Source organism: Schistocerca nitens, chromosome 1 (genome assembly GCF_023898315.1).
Source record: "Schistocerca nitens isolate TAMUIC-IGC-003100 chromosome 1, iqSchNite1.1, whole genome shotgun sequence".
Taxonomy (NCBI): Eukaryota; Metazoa; Arthropoda; class Insecta; order Orthoptera; family Acrididae; genus Schistocerca; species Schistocerca nitens.
In genome coordinates this window covers 501,977,177-502,001,178 of record NC_064614.1, presented here as the reverse complement: position 1 = coordinate 502,001,178, position 24,002 = coordinate 501,977,177, and the positions used below count along the sequence as shown (strand labels likewise).

The following is a 24,002-nucleotide window of genomic DNA, read 5'->3' as shown; positions in this document are numbered from 1 at the left end:
CGACTGTGAAGAACGGACAAATTGAATAGCTGGGCGGCGGCCATTAGAGTGGTAAACTGACGCGCGGAGTTCGAATGTTTATACATCGCTTTTGGTTATAAAATGCCTTCCCTTAAGTTAGCTCACAAACATAATGCCTCATTTAAATACGTTACTACAATATACTTTTTAATTTATGAACAAACAGCAACTAGTCACTGTTTATGAATTTATCTTACATAGTACATGGAATCTGCCGTTGCTCAAAGTTATGTACTGGACCCCTAGCATTTTTCGTAGTTCATTTACGATAGATGTACGCAAAATGCATCAAAATACTCGAAGACTTGTCCACTATATTAATAGATATTTTCTGACTCTACCTTGCTTTAGATTTTATGACGAGAAGTGCGTTATATATGGCATAGTGCTTTGGCAACTCACGACCAAATTATCAAGTTTCAACCTAACCTAGACCATGAAAACACTACCGATCAGCCAACTTTCTTCAAAATGATCAGAACAAAAAAAAACTTATTCTGTCGGTCGGAAATCTTGCCTCCTGACAGCGTGTAACCACTTTTGTAACAGCTGTGGTTTTGAGAAAGGAAACCTGCAAATAGTTGCACAGACATTATGCTAATACCGTATTACAAAAACATTTATTAAGCAAGTGCACTGACATACAAAACAACTTAAAATATCCACGTACCTGTGAAATGTAATATTCGTTCCTTTCTCGAATTTATTTGTACAATTAATCGCTGCACAACTGTTCACCATTGTACTTCTTTTGATTGGAACGTACACACAGAAGAATTACGAGTAACAAATACTGTATGTACGCCTCAACAAATATACAACGTTGAATAAGGGTCTTCATAAACAACAATACTACACAACACATCAGAGATCAGACTACAACCACTATAATGGCGGCCAGCCGAAGTTTCAAATTATCCCGCGACTGCAGCGCCATAAGTGAGTCTAGTTATTTTTTACAAGGTCTTTGGGGAGGATCAACAACAAGAAATCCGCTACAAAACGTGACTGTGCGTGACGTAAAGGGTTGGATTTCCACGTTAGTGGGTGACGACCCTGTACTCCTTCTCCATCCCTCTCAAAACATTGACCATCGTCAAAGTCGAAACTCCCTCTCCTCCTAACAGACTCCCCCCCCCCCCCCTCCCACCACCACACGACCAACGAGACAATTTACGTTACCGTCCGGTTGTGTTCCGTAGGCGGCCTATATGAAAATCGCCACTTGAAATCTGGAGGCAACTCTCCATGCTTGAAATGCATTTGTAGAACGTTTTGACCTTCCGTTCCGTGAATCGACCTGTATAAAGCCTGAGCATAGTGTAGTAACTTCGTGCTTTGTTTTTTGTCTTTGCTGAGTTGCTAAAGAACAAATGGGATTGTGGGGATCTAGGGAAGTTCAATCAATGGTTTGTAAGTGAAACGAAGTATTTGCGTCTCTGAGTGGTTTTCGATATTGCACTGTGTATGACGTTGCGAATTGAAAACGATGGCTGGTGAAGTTGTTGTGGATGCATTACCATACATTGACCAAGGTTACGATGAACCTGGGGTGCGAGAAGCTGTAAGTGTATTTTGAATATCAGGTTAATGTGTAATTAGGCTATAGTATTTTAGTTTCAGTAGTAATGCCCTGCGATTTCGTTTTCTAAACAGGCTCTGGCCATGGTTGAAGAAGAAACAAGGCGTTATAGGCCTACGAAAAATTATTTAGAACATCTACCGCCGTTGAATTTGACAGCTTTTGAGGTAAGCGGTAGATGATATGTTTTCTTCGTTGGTTTAACAGGCTGGTGGAAAGATTCTTAAGTAATTATAAACTGTGATGTGCATGTTACCTTCTGATGACATTTCGGTCGTAGAAAGCCTTTCATCCATATAAATCACTCGTCATTTGACGTTGTTAGTAATTAATATCGAAAACTACTGGACTGATGTACTTCAAATTTTTAAACGATACTCAGTCATTCAGGTCGACTATATATTTTTCTAAACAGTAGTTTATAAGTTTTCTGTTACTACCGGCTGTGTTGTAAAAATGCGCGGTTACGTTCTCGCAGACAGTTTTAACTGCGATAGCAGTGTATGTAAATAATTAGACAATTGTTTCTCCCATATATATACATTTTTTCCTCTTGTGTAACGTTAAACAAACACTGCATACTCATCACTGTGCTGTTTTGTTTTCTTACTCGCCGTTGGATTACCAGAAAACAGGAAAGTTGTATTTATGGGTTATTGACATAGAAGTAGAATACTGCTTCAGAACCTAAATGGTGTAAAAGTTAATGACGACTCATTCTCAGATTAAAACTATGTGATATACTATCATGGAACTTACTATCTTCACAAATGTAGCAGCAGGAGGGGTCGTCTGGACAGTGTGGGTGATTTTGGGGAGGGGGGGGGGGGGGAGATGAACAGAGGGATGTGGGAGAAAGTGAAAATTGTTGCATAGTATGGGATGGAGGAGGATTTTATGATGTATATCCAGTTTCCATACATATTTATCAATTACAAAGGATTGCCATGTTTGCTAGTTCATATAAAATTGCAAGACAGTGGCGGATTCCGCCCAGTCAGGGTCCTGCACACAACAAAAACTAGGCCCCCTTGATAAATAAGGAATACAGAAGTATATGCCCAACTGCCCTGATTTAGAGCCGTTTGCACATTACTTTTATGTTGTGCGAGCTTGGCATGTGAATCTTGAGTAGAATCTGCCACTGTGGATTGTCATTCTGTATTGTTTCAAGCCAGTGCTTCCTTAATTTATGTATTAATGATTGTATAGTAATGATCAGAGGCTCCTGGTTGCACTGCTTTCAAAAATCCATTAAATGCATTTTACGCAAAATGTGATTTCTTAACATTTATATACCATACAGTTCACGTGGTATAGCATGATTTTTACCAAAAATGTATTTCAAACCCATTTATCTCTGTGCAGAAACATCACAAAATGAAATGAAGTTTCAAAGGCCTTCCTGTTTCTGAAGTACAGGGTCAGCCTGAATGATCGGGATTCAAAGCACTGTTTATTGACAAATATGATGTACAAAGATGGATGATGCATGAAAATATACTCACAAAAAAAAAAAAAAAAAAAAAAAAAAAAACCTGCCTCATGGTTTGCATGAGCACTAGAAGACAGATCTGTGATGGAGCTCTGTGAGACGGTAGAAATGCAGGAAGAAGAATTTTTATGATTAGACTATGTTTGTCGGTTAAGTGTGTTCATTGTTCATTGTGCATTTGTAAACAAATATGACAAAGCTGCATCTAGTCACCAGTGCATTTTACGTTGGGTTTCCCAGCTTCATGATACAGGTTGTGTATGTAAAGGCAAAAGCATAAGGTGGCTGCATGTCTTGGAGGAAATTGTGGAATGCGTGAGATGGAGCTTATGTGAAGCCCATTAAAAATCAACCATTTTAGCAAGCCAGGGACTGGGCAGTCTGCAGAAAACAGTGTGAAATGTTTTGCAGTGACATTTACATTTCAAACACTACTGCTTGCAACTGTCACACCTGATCCCAGATGATTATGCCAGCCAATTGTAGTTTTGTACCTGGATGCAGCAAGCTATGGAAAATGATAGTGACTTTGTAGGGACATTGATATTCAGTGATGAGTTGACTTTCCAACATTCAGGAAATGTGAATTGTCACAATATGAAAGTGTGGGGTACCAAATTGAGTCTGTGTGGGTCAGAAAGGGATTCGCCAAAAGTGAACACCTCTGTGCCACTATGGTGATAGTTTCTGTGTATCTGGATATGTTGCGGTTGTAATTGTTGCCACGACCGACTGCTGACTCCTCGACTTTCACATTTCATTAAGAGCTGGCTCCAGCTCACTGGAGCACACTCATCTGCACCTATGTCAACAGAAAACTGACAGATCGCTGGAAAGGATGTGTTGGCCTGAGTGATGTTCCTCTCTTGCCACAGCTCTCCCCCCCCCCCCTTCCAAATGTCATCGGATATCACACCATATGATTTTTCCTGTGGGGTTATGTTAAGAACAAAATTTGTTTGCAATGTCCACAACACTGCAGCAATGAATCACTGCTGCTGTGATGGAAACTGACAAAAATGTGTCAGTGAATGTTACGGATGGGACTGTATTACCCTTTGGATGTGCTCAGGGTCACCAGGGACGCACATATTGAACATTTGTAGAATACAATCATATTGAGTGTTTGAGTGTCCGCACCTTTTTCATGTATCACTCATCTTTGTACATCTACGTGACCATTTCCGTTATCTATTGTTGCAAATCTTCATCCTTTCAATGGGGTTTTCAACTTTGGAAATGAAAAAAATCTGCAGAGGCCAAGTCTGGAGAGTACAGGGAACGAGGCATCACAGGTATTCCTCTTTTAGTGCAATAATTGTGCAGCAACAGGGAGAAATGTGTAGGTGCGTTATCGCGATGCAAGAGCCTTAAATTTTCTCACTACATTTCAGTCTGTTTCCTTCTCACATTATCTCGCAGGCATTGCAATGCATCCTGATAGTAGCATCGATTAACAGTTTATCCCTGTGGCACGAATTCATGATCAACTAAGCCTTCAAAGTCAAAGAAAACTATCAGCCTGGCTATGACATTTGACCTGACGAGGTTTTGTCTGTCTTGGAGAACCACTCCTGACCCATTGTGAAGAATGAACCTTGGTCTCGACATCATAACCATAGACCCACATCTCACCACCAGTTATGATTCTCTTAAGGAACATCTTGTTCTCATTTGTGTGATAAAAAAGATGTTCACACATTGTGAGGCAGAGGTCTTTGTGGTCTTGGCTCATGAGCTGTGGGATGGACTTGACAGCAACACAATGCATTCTGAGGTGGTGTATCAGCATTTCATGACCTGATCCAACTGAAATGTTATATTCTTCTGCAATCTTTCAGCAGACAGTGTTTGATTGGTACCGCAATTTTGTTGACATTCCTGACATGAGCATCCTTGGTAGATGTCCGAAGGGCATCCTGGTGGAGATTCATCTTTAACTTCTGTCCAGCTATTTTTAAATCATGTGATGCATTTGTAACATCAAGTACGGCTTAAGCACTCATCACTCTGGGCTTCCTGCATCATTTGGTTTGTCTCTCTCAAGGTTTTCGTGACTTTCGTCCAAAATTTAATGCAGACGTGTTGCTCCTGTAACTCTTGCTATCTCGAAATTCGCGAACTGTAAAAACACAGTGTTCTATTCTATACAGCACTGAACAATAACTAATGGACATATAATGATGAAACTTCCGGCAGTTACACATGAAATACAGGCATGTGCAGGGATGCAAGCCGAGTTTCACTCCAACACACCATTGGTGCAAAATTATGAATGTTTTGGAATTTTTTGAATAGACCTCATAAATAAACAGTTTTTTGAAATCCAGTGACTCATTTAGGCTGACCCTGTATAGTTTCCAAGCTCAGATTTATCCAAGCTGTTTTGTACATTTGTATTAAGTTATTAATGCATGTATTCTTTTCTCCTAAACACAATTTAATCGTGTAAAAAGAACTTCAAAATGTTTTTTTGAGATCAGTGGCTTGTTACCTTCCTGCCACCATCAGTCTCTCTGTGCACCCATTGAGGATGACAGGAGGACTCGTAGCTGTGGTCAGTTGTGGTATTAAGTATCTAATGGCGCATCTTAGGGAAACAAATCAAATGTGAACACTGAGTATCATGTAGTAACTGAAGAATGTTTTAGTTAAAAGTCTGAGTACATGTGGAACAGTTTCCTCCAAAACTTCTTGGCGAGTGTGTGTGTGTGTGTGTGTGTGTGTGTGTGTGTGTGTGTGTGTGTGTGTGGGAGGGAGGGAGGGAGGGGGGGGCGGCGAGCGAGAGAGAGAGAGAGAGAGAGAGAGAGAGAGAGAGAGAGAGAGGAGCCACCCAAACAGCCAGGATGTTTACAACAGATAACACTCTGGACAAAGCTGGAAGCAGGTTGGCAGTGGTGCAGGCATGTGACTACCACTTGTCAAAACACAAAGTAAGGCAAAGATTGAGGCCATGCTCATGATAGGAAGCATCGAACTGAGATTCTTGCCTATTAGATGGAAATTAAGGCATTCACATGTCACTGGACTCGCATTCGGGAGGACGACGGTTCAATCCCGTCTCCGGCCATCCTGATTTAGGTTTTCCGTGATTTCCCTAAATCGCTTCAGGCAAATGCCGGGATGGTTCCTTTGAAAGGGCACGGCCGATTTCCTTCCCTCACCCGAGCTTGCGCTCCATCTCCAATGACATCGTTGTTGACGGGACGTTAAACACTAATCTCCTCCTCATTCACATGTAGGTGGAACATTCCAGAGAGATAATGAAGCAAGTCGTGTGCAACCAGATCTGAGGTGAAAAAGGCTCTTAACACTACTATAAAGAGGCAGCGAGTAATTAATAGAGTTTTGAGCAATGGAATGACAGAGTATGATAGAAGTATCCAGGAGGAACCGGCAACATCGGTTGACAGCAGCTACTTCATCCATGAGAAAACAGTATCACTCTGGTGACATAACTACTGCTGAGATATGAGTAGCAATTTTACAGGTGTATTTTATTTGTTTCATTGACTGAATAGTTGAGGCAGCCTGTCTTTGTCTCACTTAGTGGATTTCACTTGCTTTCTAGCAACAAGTAGCTCCATTGAGTTAGATGAAGGAGCCATTGATTCAGTACAGGGCAAAACAAGTGGCAGTAATTATTTTTTTTCATTTTTTCTTAGATCTAGGCACCCAAATTAGTCCATTTAATAGTGACTAGAACAAGAGGCTAGGTGGCTCTTGTCTCTTGATAGCGGGAAGCCTATTTGGAATAGGTGAAAGCGGTTTCGACACTAAAAATTTAGTATCAAGTGTGGCTCCTGTATATATGTTAAGGGACTCCTGGGTAAGATACCTTGCATGTAAATATGTGTAATGGTAAATAAACTGATTTAAAAAATTCTTATCATTTTGTAGTTACAGCAGATTACAATTCCTGTCAAAGACCTGTCTGTTCCAACCCAGTGTTAAGCAACCAAGGTTCTATACCCACTCAACTCCTTTATAAAGGTTAATTAGGGGAAATGCAACTAACCAGTGTTCTTGTTGACATAAGCCTCACCAACCATATGCTGGTAGTTTGGACCTGTGCCACGGTGTGACAGTTCTGGGAAGAGGTGTCCTCCAGGTGGAAGAAGTCATGCAAAGAGCAATTAAGACCACATATTCCAGTCGTCAGCTGATTGTTTCTCCCATTGTCACCTAAGTGTGGTTCCTGGGTTCTGATTGTATTCCCAATTCTTTCAAGAGACTGGCAGGAGTGGTGATGAAAACTTAAGGAAGGAAGTCCACCCATATCATCATACGAACTGTGAGTAAGTTGAAGTCTGAAGTAGAAATTAGGGGAAGTTTGACAACACCATGGAACATGTGCCTGAAACATAGGCTCCCCAGGAGGATTTTGTATCATGACACGCATAAACATTAGGACTAGTAGTTTCCAAAATCACTAAGGCTACAAAGTACTGAGAGAAATCTTTTCATTTTGGTGAAATCGACCAATAAAAACAAATTTGAATCTTTATTTAAATTTTTTAAGTTGGTCATTTTATTCTACCTATCAGAATAAGGTAAAATACAGAATTAAATTTTTGGGACATTTGTTTTTGAGTTATTAATTTTTAGGGTTTACAAAATTGTGCAATTTTTGTCATATTTTGAAACCTTAAAATGGCTGTATCTCAAAGTATTTGATGTACAGGCCTGAAATTTATAGTATTTCATTCAGTTTCTGAAAACTTGAAAAATATGTGCTGCTTCACCTTATTCATAAAAATACTGAATTTTCCTCATACCAAAACATTTTTGGGTTCCGAAAATTACAAAATCAGACTTTGAAATAAATTTTATTTTACTGCCATTTGCATTGCAAATTCAATCCCAACTGCATGTGATACGGAGGCAGAGTCATAAAACTGTAGTTAAAATTAAATTGTTGTTGTTGCGGTCTTCAGTCCAGAGACTCGTTTGACGCAGCTCTCCATGCTACTCTATCCTGTGCAAGCTTCACCATCTCCCAGTACCTACTGCAACCTACATCCTTCTGAATCTGTTTAGTGTATTAATCTCTTGGCCTCCCTCTACGATTTTTACCCTCCACGCTGCCCTCCAGTACTGAATTGGTGAGCCCTTGATGCCTCTGAACATGTCCTACCAACCGATCCCTTCTTCTAGTCAAGTTGAGCCACAAATTTATCTTCTCCCCAATTCTATTCAATACCTCCTCATTAGTTATGTGATCTACCCACCTAATCTTCAACATTCTTAGCACCACATTTCGAAAGCTTCTATTCTCTTCTTGTCCAAACTATTTATCGTCCATGTTTCACTTCCATACGTAGCTAGACTCCATACAAATACTTTCAGAAATGACTTCCTGACACTTAAATCTATACTCGCCTGACACTTCAATCTATACTCGATATTAACAAATTTCTCTTCTTTAGAAACTCTTTTCTTGCCATTGCCAGTCTACATTTAATATTCTCTCTACTTCGACCATCATCAGTTATTTTGCTCCCCAAATAGCAAAACTCATTTACTACTTCAAGCGTCTCATTTCCTAATCTAATTCCCACAGCATTACCCGTTTTAATTCGACTACATTCCATTATCCTCGTTTTGCTTTTGTTGATGTTCATCTTATATCCTCCTTTCAGGACACTATCCATTCCGTTCAACTGCTCTTCCAGGTCCTCTGCTGTGTCTGACAGAATTACAATGTCATCAACGAACCTCGAAGTTTCCATTTCTTCTCCATGGATTTTAATTCCTACTCCAAATTTTTCTTTTGATTCTTTTACTGCTTGTTCCATATACAGATTGAATAACATCGGGGAGAGGCTACAACCCTGTCTCACTCCCTTCCCAACCACTGTTTCACTTTCATGCTCCTCGACTCTTATAACTGCCATCTGCTTTCTGTACAAATTGTAAATAGCCTTTCGCTCCCTGTATTTTACCCCTGCCACCTTTAGAATTTGAAAGAGAGTATTCCAGTCAACATTGTCAAAAGCTTTCTGTAAGTCTACAAATGCTAGAAACGTAGGTTTGCTTTTCCTTAATCTATTTTCTAAGATAAGTCGTAGGGTCAGTATTGCCTCACGTGTTCAAACATTTCTACGGAATCCAAACTGATCTTCCCCGAGGTCGGCTTCTACCAGTTTTTCCATTCGTCTGTAAAGAATTCGTGTTAGTATTTTGCAGCCGTGGCTTATTAAACTGATAGTTCGGTAATTTTCACATCTGTCAACACCTGCTTTCTTTGGGATTGGAATTATTATATTCTTCTTGAAGTCTGAGGATATTTCGCCTGTCTCGTACGTCTTGCTCACTAGATAGTAGAGTTTTGTTAGGCCTGGCTCTCCCAAGGCTATCAGTAGTTCTAATGGAATGTTGTCTACTCCGGGGCCTTGTTTCGACTTGGGTCTTTCAGTGCTCTGCCATTCTCTTCACGCAATATCATATCTCCCATTTCATCTTCATCTACATTCTCTTCCATTTCCATAATATTGTCCTCAAGAACATCGCCCTTGTATAGACCCTGTCGATCTCATTTTTGAGACGTTTGTATTCCATTGATTTTTAATTCAGCACACATAAGTTTGTTTTAAAACTGCACTAAATCATGCCATATAACAATTAACATAATTAATGTGCTGTAAGGAGCATCGTGTCTTTTTTTGTTTAACTTTTTGTTTATTCGTGTTTATAGAACAATAGAACATATGTATTGTTTATATATAGTAAAACCATTCGTTTCTGTTGATAGTATTTCGCTTCAGTAGAGATGAATTGTTGAGATAAAATTAGCAAAGTGCTGGAATGGCAGAGAGAGTGGGTTACTGCATAGACTATCTGATTAAGCACATGTACTCAGGTGATAGGAGCAGAGAAGTGCCAGTGTCATGATTTAAAATGCTTAATATCAGGTCATAGAAGTGTAAACCTCTTCATACTCAGAGATCCTAACATCAACACTCTACACGATTGCCAGGAAAGCAATTTTTTTACAGATTGGATTCTGTCTTACAAGGCTGAAGATCTACATGGACTAGTGCCCACTAGAATAGGTTATTCACACAACAGTTAAATAGAGCGTGTTATAACAAATTATAACCATATTGTCACGGCAGACATCGTGAACGGTCACCTCTACCTCCATTTAGGTCACACACTAGTGCTGAAATGTAACTCCAAATTCAAACCAAGGAAAACATATGAAAACAAGACAATACTGTCTGCAAACAACATTGCTAAGCTAAGACATAGTTTAAGTCATGAATCTTGGAATCAAACGATGGAAAATCCAGGATGGAATGTAACAATATTAGAGAAGGAAACTTGCCACTCACCATATAGTGCAGTGTGGTTTCAGATGTCTGAGACTGCAGACGCGTGCGTGCATGCGCTCTTTTCTTTTTGTGTTTGATTCCACAACCCCCCCCCCTCCCTCCCCCCCGAAGAAGGCTTTGGCTTAAAACTCTGTGTGTAACCGTCTTTTTGTTGTGTTTGTCTGCATCTCAATGTGTCATCTTTATGGTGAGTAGCAACCTATCCTTTCATGACATTGTTGATATTCCAACCTGGATTTCCTTTCCAGTTAGGAATGGTTTTTAATTATCACTTTTAGATGCTATTGAAAAGATATGGCATACATATGAGTCTGCTAATGAACGGAACTGCAGTAAACTACCTGCAGTAAGCACGGATGATGTTCTGCAGCTTCTTGACAACCATGAAACAAAAAATCCACAGGATTACATGAAAATTTTCCATATCCATTGAAGAAATGCAAACATGAGCTAGTGGAACCATTAGTTCACCTAATAAACTTTGCTCTCAAAGACAATGTATTATCTGACAAGTTGAAACTGGCGGTAGTCAAATCCTACACAAAACGGGGAAAGAAAGCATATTCAAAACTACAAACCCAAAGCCTTAATCTGAAAATTTAGTAAACTGTTTGAATAAAGTTAAAACTCTTGGAACATATTATTAGATGTTTTCCAGCATTGTTTCAGAAGAGGTAAAAGCACCTTGTCAGAATCAGTAAAACATTTTGTTCTGCAGTATGCTCAAGCCATAGCGTCTGAGAATCATCAACCTGCGTTGTGTGTTCTAAAATGGGGTGGAGCGAAAGAAATTATCTTTTACCATACACCACTGAGCCATATAATGCTCCATTCAGTGAGTGGAAATTTGTCATTGTCCTAGCCCATTGCCCTGATACAACCACAGAGGCAGACCTTATCTACAACAAAATGATAAAGCACCTACCATTAGATTGTCAGTGTCATACCCTTGCCATCTTTAACCGCATCTGGAGCGAGGGCGAATTCACATCACAGTTGTAGTGGACTGACAAGGCAGCCAGTCCACAGTGAAGTAGCCGAAAGGGCACGCGTCCACTCACGCCGTCTGGCGTTAAGTCTGGAACAGGATTCGTAATGAATGTGATAAAGAAAAGAACGTAGCTACTAGAACACTTAACTTTTATATCGTCCTTTGGTATACAGCATTCTTGATGATACAAGTGAGACTATCTTGAGATACATGCAATGGTACAAATGGCGCCTTGCTAGGTCGTAGCCATGGACTTAGCTGAAGGCTATTCTAACTGTCTCTCGGCAAATGAGAGAAAGGCTTCGTCAGTGTAGTCGCTAGCAACGTCATCGTACAACTGGGGCGAGTGCTAGTACGTCTCTCGAGACCTGCCGGGTGGTGGCGCTCGATCTGCGATCCTGACAGTGGCGACACGCGGGTCCGACATGTACTAATGGACCGCGGCCGATTTAAGCTACCACCTAGCAAGTGTGGTGTCTGGCGGTGACACCACAACAGTGATGAGAAAACATCATTGTCCCAGTACTGAAACCAAGTAAGAATCCGCTAGAGGTGGACACTTATCAGCCAGTGAGCCTCACAAATTTTCTTTGTAAGTCGGTTCAACGTATGGTGAGACGGCAGCTGTGTTGGCTTGGGGTGGTATCATACATTCTGGGTTTGAGTTGGTGCTTCCCAGAGAACGAGGTCTCTCAAGACTCTGTACTGAGTGTCTCTCTTTCTAGCAGCCACCAGTGGTCTAGCAGCAGCTGTGGGGCATTGGTATCCTCCTCCTTGTATGTTGATGATGTGCCTCTACTATTGCTCCTATGGTGTAGGTGTCACTGAACCTAGACTGCAAGGTGTCATAGGAATGGTGCAGTCATGGGCCCTCACCCATGGCTTTCGATTTTCAGCTACCAAGACTCGCGTCGTGCACTTCTATCGACGTTGTACCATTTACCCACAACTGGAACTTATCAATGACCAACTACTCAATGTGGTAAAGACTTACCATATTTTAGGTCTGATCTTCGATTCCCCATCTTTGCCAGCTTAAGCAAAACTGCTAGCGGCACATTAATAACCTTCACTGCCTGAGTAACACCAGCTGGGGTGCAGATTACACTACCCTCTTTCCTGACACAATCCAGTCTTCATTATGGGAGTCTGGAATACGGTTTGGCATCACCCTCAGCATTGTGGATACTGGATGTGATACACCACTGCGGTTTGACTTGCGACAGGAACCTTAGAAACTAGGTTCCTGGTCATGTAGGCTTTGCTTATACTCACATGGGACGTACTGAACTGCACTCGTTATCAGATAGCTATAGTATTTTCACTGTGGAATTGATGGCCATCTCGTGGGCATATCCATTCCTGCGCTGGTGGGTCCTTTCTCATCTGCAATGACTGCTTGAGCAGTTTGCAAGCTCTTGACCAGTGCTACCCTCGCCATCCCATGGTCATTGCTGTACAGGATTCCATGTATGCCCTTGAACAGTGTGTACACTCGGTGACCTTCGTCTGGACCTCAGGCCACGTTTAGATCACAGGGAATGAACTTGCTGATAGCCTGGCCAAACTACCAGTAAACAGACTCTAGAGATCAGCATTCCGGAAAGAGACCTCTGATCGGTATTGTGCCTCAAGTTTTAGGTACCTGGAATATAGAATTGCTTACTCTGCCTTCACCAAACTGGCTACGGGTGATAAAGGAGACTATGAATCTGTAGGGGTTCTCCATGCAGGTGTGTCATAAGGACTTCACCATTCTTTGCTGGCTCCGTGTTGGCCGTATTTGGCTGACTTCTGGTCATCTCCTCTGTAGTGAGGACGCACCCTATTGCCATTGTGGCTCCAGTTTGACGCTGGTCCACATTCTGTTAGTGTGACCCTGCCTAGCCACTCTGTGGCGGACTCTTAGTCTCGTGACTCACTACTCCTACTGTTAAAGAGATGATACCTCAGGGGCTGATTCAGTTTTACATTTTGTTCATGAAGTGGGGTTTTACCACTCTTTAAGGGAGGACCACTTAAACTTATTGGCCCATTGAGGAATTGGCAGAACGCTATGTTTCTTCCTATGCCCAGACCAGGATGCAGCTGTCTGGTTTTTGTAGTCCACCCCACTTCTCATTGTAATATATTAAAAAATAAAAGGAATTAATAAGTAACTGATTGAACATTAGTAACTGAAAATGAATCGAATTTGTTTAAAAATGTCTGCTTGTGCATCGGGCGTCCTTACAATTTTGGTGAAGATGCAGGCAGCTAAAGGACTCGGTGGGCACTGGCACTTCTCATAATTACAAAACAATTCACTTCACATACTTCAATAAATAAAAATCCTTTATATTGGTCTTCTATATTGTATCATTCATGCACATTTAAATACACTTCGATTGCAGTACTTTTGTTCTACAAATGCACATGCTTCTCTTATGAGGAAAAAACCTTGACTATGTTCTGCTACTAAAAACAAAAAACAGTATATCAAAAGATGAATGTGAAAAAATTAATTCGTTGGTTTTCGCATAATGTCTCTTCCAACTTTTTACTTTGTCAGTATTTTATCCTTGCTTGTTCTTAAAATACTAACTTAGCGGCATCCTGGGCGTCTACATTATGTTCCTGTACATCACCCTGCCTGCTCTCTTACTTTCCTTCCCCCCTTTCGCATAGTCTGTTGTGCTTGTTCTTCATCTTTTGTCTCTGTGCGCTTCTCTTGCCCTGTCTGTGTTTTGACCTCCAAGGCAATCTCCGAGTGGAGTACCCCTCTTAGTGGTGGGGCCTGGGCTGTGTGTGTGTGTGTGTGTGTGTCTCCTTATTTCACTCTGCTGCTTTCAGGGGCTTCCGGTTGCTCCCTAGATGGGGTGCCTTGCCTGCATTTTTCTCTTTCTCCCTTTCTTATTTTTGTCCCTTAACTCAGCTTCGCTAACCTTTGGTAGGCCTTGGGGTTTTCTTCCCCTGGGTTTTGTGCAGTAGGCTCTCTCTGATCTACAGTCATATAGACCTGTCTGTTTTAGGAAAAAGGTGCTGGTGAGCTAGTAGTCAGGCCCAGCCAACCAACCAACACCTGTGGTTACATTACAACCTCTACATGAAGGATGATATTACTGGATAATGGGCTAAGGTTGGGTGGCTGTTTCCGTTAGTGACATATACTGTATCTCTCCAGTCTCACTTGCCATTGACATTCACGCAGTTGCAGTGGAACTTCTCACAACTGTTAATATCATGATGTGTCCTTACCTTCCACCATACTGCTTGCTGGATGAAGATTCACCAAAAGAGATTTCCAAGGAACAATGGTCAAGTCACCAAGACCCTCAATCTTAGAGGATGTATGCCTGTTGAATTTTGGTCAGATGATGAATTTTTCTACAGCTACAGGCCGTCTTCAGCAATTGTCCTTTCCTTTTGCTGCTCTCCACTTATCACAGACTGTTCAGTGGTTACAGATATGTATTCTAGTGACAACTTTGTAGTATGGATCCACCCGATTAGTAGGTAGCAGTGATAGGAAGGGAACCACAAGAGTGGATGCTTAAAATGGCAAACTGGACACTATACAGCCAGAAGGCTTACTTGAATAAAAGGAAAGTGTCCAGGATCTGATGGACCATATTACCTCAAATGGCCAAAGGCTCTGTAGCAAAATCTATCAACTGTTTCAGAAGACTACCTTCCCTGGGTAGAATGGAGAATGCCACTAGGCAGTTTGTGCAAATGCAGAGCTCTACAGAAATTGAAATATTATCTAATAAGAGAAAAGCTCAGCACTTTCAAGATTTTGAAAGCAAAAGCACAGCAAATGATTAAAGAAAGGGAGAGAAACTTATGGAAGGAAATTGTGAATTTCATTAACCAGTCCTCACTGACTACACAAATTTGGGAGTCAATAAGGAGAATGTAGGATAAGGGCATTACACCTCCCTTTACACTTACATTGAGGAATGAGATCTTGGTGTACTTGCCTAGAGATGTGGCTCATATAATGGCTGTTCTCCATATGGGAGGTGGAATTGACTCTGTCCATAGCAAGAGAAACTGCCAAAGACCAGATAAGATTCCTTATGCCGTGCTTCATCATCTGTGCCCAGGAACTGAAGAGACATTCCTATCTTCTAGCAATAAAATCTGGTATGATAGGCAGTACCTAAACACATGGAGGAAGATAATATTAATACATTTGTGGAAACCATGCAACGATTGTACTAGCCCTAACAGTTACTGGGGTATAGTTATTAACAGATCTAAGGAAAAGATTCTTGAGCAAATGGTGAACAGCCACCCAGTGTGGCTCCTCAAATTCCAAAATCTCATGTGGAACTCCCAGTACCACCTTGATAATTTAATTCAACTGGATAAGGTGATAAAAGGGTATTTGTTACATCAAAATCATTGATTTGGTGTGTTTTTTGACCTTAAAAAAGTGGATGACACCATATGGAGGTATAAAATCCTTCACCATATTTATGAATTGGGACAACAGGGACATCTGCCAATTTTTATTTAGTCCTTCCTTAGCAAACAGTGCTTCTACTATCACGTTGATGATGTCCTGCCAGGTTGCATTATTCAAGAGAATGGAGTGTGCTTTCTGTGCCTTATATTTGACATGGTATTAATGTGGCTACCATACCTAAAAGACCTACAAACATCGACCATTAAATCAGTCAAGATTTTTATACATCTCAGCAGAAGGGCATGAGGTGAGGTGCTGACAGGTTCCATCTCCCGCAGTTTTGTAGAGCATTTGTTAGAGCCTAAATAGGCTAGGGCCACATGGTTTATGGATGAGCTTGTGCCTCCTGCTTGAAGGTGTTAGAACTATCCATCATGAAAGTGTTAAACTATCAGCTGGAGCCTATTGGACCAGCCTAGTTTAGAATCTGTGTGCAGAGATTGGTGAACTACCACTCCAAAGTTAGTGATGCCACTTTATGGCAAGACAGGTTCTGAAAATGTTAGCTTTGCACCATGGTTATTGGGTCATGAGTGTTTTTTACTGTTGTTCACAATACCTCTGAGCTGTGGTTGTCCTCCCCAGAAAGCTTTCTGTACCATTGCATCAGTCGTTTGCATTTACTGCAGTGCAACATATGAACTTTGAGCAGATGTTCAAGATTTGGCCACATGTGACAAAGCCATTCGGAATACATGCTAAACAATGTCTGCTGGATCTGAACGTGTCCAACATCAGAATAAGCAGCCAAGGATTGAAAAACTGCTCTGGCTCACTTACTGCCGTACAAGCAGCTCAACAAGTGACTTACAGAAAAAATGATTCAGACCATCCACAATGTTTTACAGCAGATCCAAGCCAAGGCAAGGTGGCGATCTTCTGTTGGGCACCAGGACATGTTGGGATATGGGAAAGTGACTGAGCAGTCTAAGAAGGGTTTAGAGGTGGTGGTGTAATCTGGTGTGCCATCCCCCAGCACACTATCACCTCATTGTCTGACAGAAGAATCATGTGTCAGTGGGAAAACGAATGGTTGGACGTGGCAAACAAACTGTTGCCAATCAAATTGACTACTGAGGCATGGCAGACTTTAAGCCATCCACACCAGTGGAAGTACGTGATGCACACCCCGCTAAGAAAAGTCACTGTCCATTAACACACAGTTTCTACATCCAGCAGGAAAATCGACAAATATGTGAAGTTCTTAGTACACCACTTTCAGCACAGGTTGTTTAACTAGATGTGTTTTATATGCTGACATACAGGCAACTCTGTTTGTCTGGCAACCTGTCCTCCTCATTCACCACCACCAACAACAACAACAACGCTAGTGTAACACGTGTTTACAATTCTGTGAAAAGTTGGTCATCATCTCTAAAGTGTTGGGCAGAGGAGGTCAGTGAGCTCTGAGTGGATATTTCGACCAGGTAATCTAATACTTTTTATTAATTGATTTTAACTGTCATAATTCAGTATATTGTAAGAGTAGCTTTTGCAATTGATAGGTGGATTAATACATTATGAGTAACTTAGTTTGTGAAGACAGACATCCTAACACCTCCACTACCACCACTAGAGTCATGTGCTAACGCCAAGTAAGTGTGCTGGTGACTGTGCTATTGAGCACCTCAAATCCATTATAATCATCAATAGGGAACTGTTCTTTGACACTCGGGGGGACCTTCTCCAGCGGGATGACAGACCAGTCCACAGTGCTTGTGGCATACCATTGTCAGTAACTACACGTTACAGGAGCACAGCAGTTTTTCTTATAATTAGTTGTCGTTGTTTTAAATGACAATGAGGTGAGTTTAGGAATGGTTTTAAATTTTTGTGTAGTGCCTGGACTCCTGCCAAAATTACTCAATAGATAATTTTAATCCATTTGAGTTGCTTGCTCGTTCCTTCTCAGTTGGTGATCAAATCAGCCACAACTATCTGAATCATAGTTTTACAGCTCGCTCTCTCTCTCTCTCTCTCTCTCTCTCTCTCTCTCTCTCTCTCTCTCTCTCTCTCTCTGTCTCTTTCCTGCATGTCCATTTAATTTTTGATAAGATGCACTGTGAAGGAATTATCCAAGTGGTACGGAAATCCATGGATGTGATGTGCACGTACAGATAAACAAATTATTACCATTTCAGAAAAATCGGATGATCTATTTAAGAAAGATATTCACAAATTGAGCAAGCCAGTAATGTGTTAGTCCACCAACAGCCTTTATTCAGGCGTTGACTGATGATAGTTGATGGATGTCCACCTGATGGACATCGTGCCACGTTAGATTGGCACGTTAGATCGTCAAAATCCCAAGATGGTTGGAGGACCCTGCTCATAATGCTCCAGACTTTCTCTATCGGGCAGAGATCTGGCAACCTTGCTGGACAAAGTAGGCTTTGGCAACATCTGCGTCTACATGGTTACTCTGCAATTCACACTTAAGTGCCTGGCAGAGGGTTCATCAAACCATTTTCGTACTACTTCTCTACCGTTCCACTCTCGAATGGCGCATGGGGAAAAGGAACAACTAAATCTTTCCGTTCGAGCTCTGATTTCTCTTATTTTATTATTATGATCATTTCTCCCTTCATAGGTGGGTGTCAACAAAATATTTACGCATTCAGAAGAGAAAGTTGGTGATTGAAATTTCGTAAACAGATCTCGCCGCAAAGAAAACCGCCTTTGTTTCAGTGACTGCTAGCCCAGCTCGTGTATCATATCAGTGACACTCTCACCCCTATTGCGTGATAACATGAAACAAGATGCCCTTCTTTGCACTTTTTTTGATGTCCTCTGTCAATCCTCCCTGGTAAGGATCCCATACTGCACAGCAATATTCAAGCAGAGGACAAACAAGTGTAATGCAGGCTGTCTCTTTAGTGGGTTTGTCGCATCTTCAAAGTGTTCTGCCAAAAAAGCGCAGTCTTTGTTTTGCCTTCCCCACAATATTATCTATGTGGTCTTCCCAATCTAAGTTGCTCGTAATTGTAATTCCTAGGTATTTAGTCGAACTGACAGCCCTTAGATTTGTGCGATTTATCGTATACCCAAAATTTATCGCATTTCTTTTAGTACCCATGTGGATGACCTCACACTTTCCTTTGTTTAGTGCTAATTCCAACTTTTTGCACCATACAGAAATTCTCTCTAGATCATTTTGTAATTGGAATTGATCGTCTGATTTTACTAGACGGTAAATTACAAAGTCATCTGCAAACATTCTAAGGGGGCTGCTCAGATTATCACCTAGATCATTTTATGTAAATCAGGAACAGCAGAGGGCCTATGACACTACCTTGCGAAACGCCAGATATCACTTCTGTTCTACTCGATGATTTACCGTCTGTCACTACAAACTGTGACCCCTCTGAGAGGAAATCACAAATCCAGTCACACAACTAAGATGATACTCCATATGCACGGAATTTGATTAATAGTCTCTTATGAGGAATGGTATCAAAAGCCTTCTGGAAATCTAGGAATATGGAATTGATCCGAGATCCGTTGTCGACAGCACTCATTACTTCATGGGAATAAAGAGCTAGCTGTATTACACAAGAACGATATTTTCTGAACCCGTGTTGGTTATGTATCAATAAGTCACTTTCTTCAAGGTGATTTATAATGTTAGAGTACAGTATATGCTCCAAAATCCTACTGCAAATTGAGGTCACTGATATGGGTGTGTAATTCAATGGGTTACTCCTATTTCCTTTTTTGAATATTGGTGTGACCTGTGCTACTTTCCAGTCTTTAGGAACAGACCTTTCATCAAATGAGCGGTTGCTAAGAAAGGCGCTATTTTTTCTGCATACTCTGAAAGGAACCTGATAGGTATACCATCTGGACCGGAGGACTTGCCTTTCTTAAGTGATTTGAGTTGTATCGCAACCCCTACTTTAATGTCACTCATGCTAATAGCTGTTCTGATTTTGAATTCTGGAATATTTTCTTCGTCTTCTTTCGTGAAGGAATTACAGAAAACTGTATTTAGCAACTGCACTTTAGTGGCACTATCATCGGTAACATTTCCATTGCTGTGACGCAGTGATGGTATTGACTGTTTTTTGCCACTGGTGTGCTTTACAGATGACAAGAATCTCTTTGGGTTTTCTACTATATTTTGAGACAATATTTCATTGTGGAAACTATTAAAAGCATCTCGCATTGGCGTCCGCACTAAATTTCAAGCTTCCGTGAAACTTAGCCAGTCTTGGGGAGTTTGCGTTCTTCTGAATTTGGCATTCTTTTTTTCGTTGCTTCGAGAAGACAAGGAATAGAAACTCTCGCTTTGTGTGGGCGGGCTTTATCTTGCTGAAATGTAAACCCAAGATGGTTCACAATGAAGGGTAACGAAATGGGGCTTGGAATATCGTTGATGAACCACTGTGCTGTAAGGCTGCTGCAGGTGACAACTAGAGTGCGGAATAAAATGGCATCCAGACCATTGCGCCTGGTTGTCAAGCTGAATGCTGGGCGATAGTCAGGTTGTTACCCCACTCCAGTTTGGAGTCTCCAGACACGCCTTCAATCTGGAATCTCATTGACTGGAGTTTAATGGTCTTCAGTGCTTAGCCCAGCTTCCATTTGAGCCCTGATGACCAGTGACGATCTGTCAGTCAATGCCAAGCCGAATAACTGCTTGCATAAGGGCAAGAGGTGCATTTTTGACTTGCACATGTTATGCTCTTTCTCATGCATAAATCATCAGACTTTTTCTGAAATTGTGAACATTTATTTATCTGTACATGTACATCACATCTACTAATTCATGTCCCATTTCAGTAATTCTTTCGTTTTTCATCTTAGTGTATTTTTTGCAACTGATACTAGTATTTTATTTAATCAGTTATAGCTGCAAACCAACTTCAACTTGTTCTTGTTCTCTCAGTAACTAACTTCATTGTTGTTTAAATTAGGGGTCAGCCAGGTATGAAGCATTAACACTTTTATTCAGTTTTCTCATTTCATTTCATTTCTTACTTTGTCATGATTATATTAAAATGCGATGGAAGTACATGAAATTGTATGTGTATACACACACACACACACACACACACACACACACACACACACACACACACACACACGCACGCGCGCGCGCGCGCAACTTGCACACACACCTGCAGTTTCAGAGAGCTGAAACTACACTGCGAGCAGCAGCACCAGTGCATGATGGGAGTGGCGACTGGGTGGGGGGATGGGGAAGGATAGTATGGTGGGAGTGGAGGACAGTGAAGTGTTGAACTTTAGATGGAGGGTAGGAGAGAAGGTGGGGAGGGGGTAAGTAGTGGAAAGGAGAGAAATAAAAATAAAAGAAATTAAAAGACTGGGTGTGGCGGTGAAATGATGGCTGTTTAGTGCTGGAATGGGAACAGGGAGGGGCTGGATGGCTGAGGACAGCGACTAACGAAGGTTGAGGCCAGGAGGATTACGGGAACGTAGGATGTATTGCAGGGAAAGTTCCCACCTGTGCAATTCAGAAAAGTTGGTGTTGGTGGGAAGGATCCATATGGCACAGGCTGTGAAGCAGCCATTGAGATGAGGGGTATCATGTTTGGCAGCGTGTTCAATTACAGGGTGGTCCACTTGTTGTTTGGCCACAGTTTGTCGGTGGCTGTTCATGCAGACAGACAGCTTGTTGGTTATCATACCTACATAGAATGCAGTACAGTGGTTGCAGCTTAGCTTATAAATCACATGACTGGTTTCACAGGTAGCCTTGCCTTTGATGGGATAGGTGATGTTAGTGACTGGACTGGAGTAGGTGGTAGTAAGAGGATGTATGGGACAGGTCTTGCATCTAGGTCTATTACAGGGGTATGAGCCATGAGGTAAGGGATTGAGAGCAGGGGTTGTGTAAGAGTGGATGAGTATATTGTGTAGGATTGGTGGACCGCAGAATACCATGGTAGGAGGGGTGGGAAGGATAGTGGGTAAGACATTTCTCATTTCAGAGCACGACGAGAGGTAATCTAAACCCTGGCGGAGAACGTAATTCAGTTGCTCCAGTCCTGGATGGTACTGAGTTAAGAGAGGAATGCTCCTCTGTGGCCGGACTTTGGGAGGTGGTGGGAGACTGGAAAGATAAGGCACGGGACATTTTTTTTTTGTACAAGGATGGGAGGATAATTACGGTCAATGAAGGCTTCAGTGAGACCCTCGATATATTTAGAGGGGGACTGCTTGTCACTGCAGATGTGACGACCGCGGGTGTGTGGGTGTGTGGGCGTGTACTGCTGACAAAGGCCTTAGTGGCCGAAAGCTATGATTGTGTGAATCTTTTTATTGTGCCTATCGCAGCTCAGCATCTCCGCTATATGGTGAGTAGCAACCTCTCGTGTTGTTACATTCCATCCTGAATTTTCCATTGTTTGACGTTATTGTCCATAATCACACAATGTGCTCAGGACTGCCATACTGTGCCCTGGCCTCTCTACTTTTGTAACAGTGATGTCACATTGTGAGGCACAGGTGATGAATAAGAGTTGCTGGACTCAGAGTGAGGTGGTTCAGTTATCCATTATTGTTGTTGAATTGTGTACTATCATTGGCTATTATAGAACAAATAGTGAAGTTCCTTGCATACTGTCAGTTGGAACATCGAACAGCACAATAAAAAAAAATTTATTTGCTTTAGTCAATAGCCAAGCATTCATTTTGTCTAATGACTACCAAATTCAGTACTAAGTGCCACCATCAGGCCATCTCATCTCCAAAAAGTCACAGTATATGGTTAAAATATTCTTTAGGAAACATTTATGAAATATTTTTCTTTGTTGTGGCTAATTTATGGTATATGAAGATAAATAATGAAACAAATGAATGAAACAATGCCCTAAAGGCAGAATAAGACATCTTAGTTGCTAAGTTTTCATCTGCCTTTTGTACAGGGTGCATTCCACTATAAAACATCGATCTAACTCTGAATGTATTCCTATTCAAGTATATATTGTGCATCCTATTCAAGTGTATATTGTGCATAATAACAGCATTATTTACTGGAAACCAAAATTATTGATATTGAAAGGACATCCAGCATACAGGGTGTTGCTGTGTATGACTCTTCAACTGTCAGTTGATTATTTGGCCACATTTCCAGTTTTCTGTTTATGCTAGCAGCTGTAGTTTTCAGCAGCCCCACAGCACACTTCCTCCTCACTGTGTTGCAGGTCATCAAGCTGCCACAGCTGTGATAATAGTGAGCATGAAGGCATAACTTAAGTGACTTCTGTAGACTCTGTGTGTGTGTGTGTGTGTGTGTGTGTGTGTGTGTGTGTGTGTGTGTGTGAGTGTTGATATTGCAAATCTGGAGACATTGGGAGCTTACTTTCTTAAGAGTGTAATTCTTCAACTGCTATTAGTGCTGTCCGTTCTCAAAGTTTATCTGCACTAGAAGCAAACATCAAAATATTGGTTGTCAACATTTGTCCTATTAAACTGCATTCCTATTTAATTTTCCTAGTTTAAAATTCTGAAAATTTCCATAGGGTTGCTGACAATATTTTTGGTGTTGTGGGATCTCCATGCATTATTTCTCTTAGAGTTCTCAATCTGTCACTATCTTGATGAAGTATGATGGAGTCTGTGATGTTAATGTCGGTTCTTCACTATAATAAGTAGACTGAATTGCTGCCTTGTGTCTGTATTAGCATAGACATCTCAAAAATTTTGAAACCTATACAAAATGGTAATTCATAGTCAATGTTCAGATTTATAATTTCATTATGACTTGCAAATCCTGTCTGTTATGCTGTATGAAAGTTTAAAGCCAGTTGTACATGTGCCTGATTACTTATGTCATATTCTTTCCATGCAGTAAGTGATAATTTTAGTGTGTATGTAGAACATTACTGGGAGTGCAGTATAGGGCTCTATTGAAACTAGATGACGCGTTTGTGACGTGTCAACGGAATAAAATTTTCTTGGGTTATTACTGCATCAATTTACCCTGTGTCATTGACATTTTGAAAGCTGTACTCTCCTCCATCGTCTGACAAAGTGCCACTGTCTTGCAGTCTCTCTCTGTATATAGTCACCAATGACAACAGACATATAAATCCCTGCAATGCCTACTCCATAAGCACTTAACGGCAATCTGGTCTCACGTTTACATGGCTGGCAGT

At 41.2% G+C, this 24,002-nt stretch overlaps 1 protein-coding gene across 1 annotated transcript in view; it reads left to right on the top strand.

Annotated features, from left to right (window-relative positions):
• The first annotated feature begins 1,162 nt into the window (after window positions 1-1,162).
• Window positions 1,163-24,002, top strand: part of LOC126252917 (pre-mRNA-splicing factor SPF27-like) — a 32,069-nt gene continuing 9,229 nt past the window's right edge. The window contains exons 1-2 of the mRNA XM_049953906.1: window positions 1,163-1,585; window positions 1,678-1,770. Of these exons, the coding sequence (XP_049809863.1) occupies window positions 1,511-1,585; window positions 1,678-1,770 (168 nt within the window). The 5' untranslated portion in view covers window positions 1,163-1,510. The remainder of the gene's footprint in view (window positions 1,586-1,677; window positions 1,771-24,002) is intronic.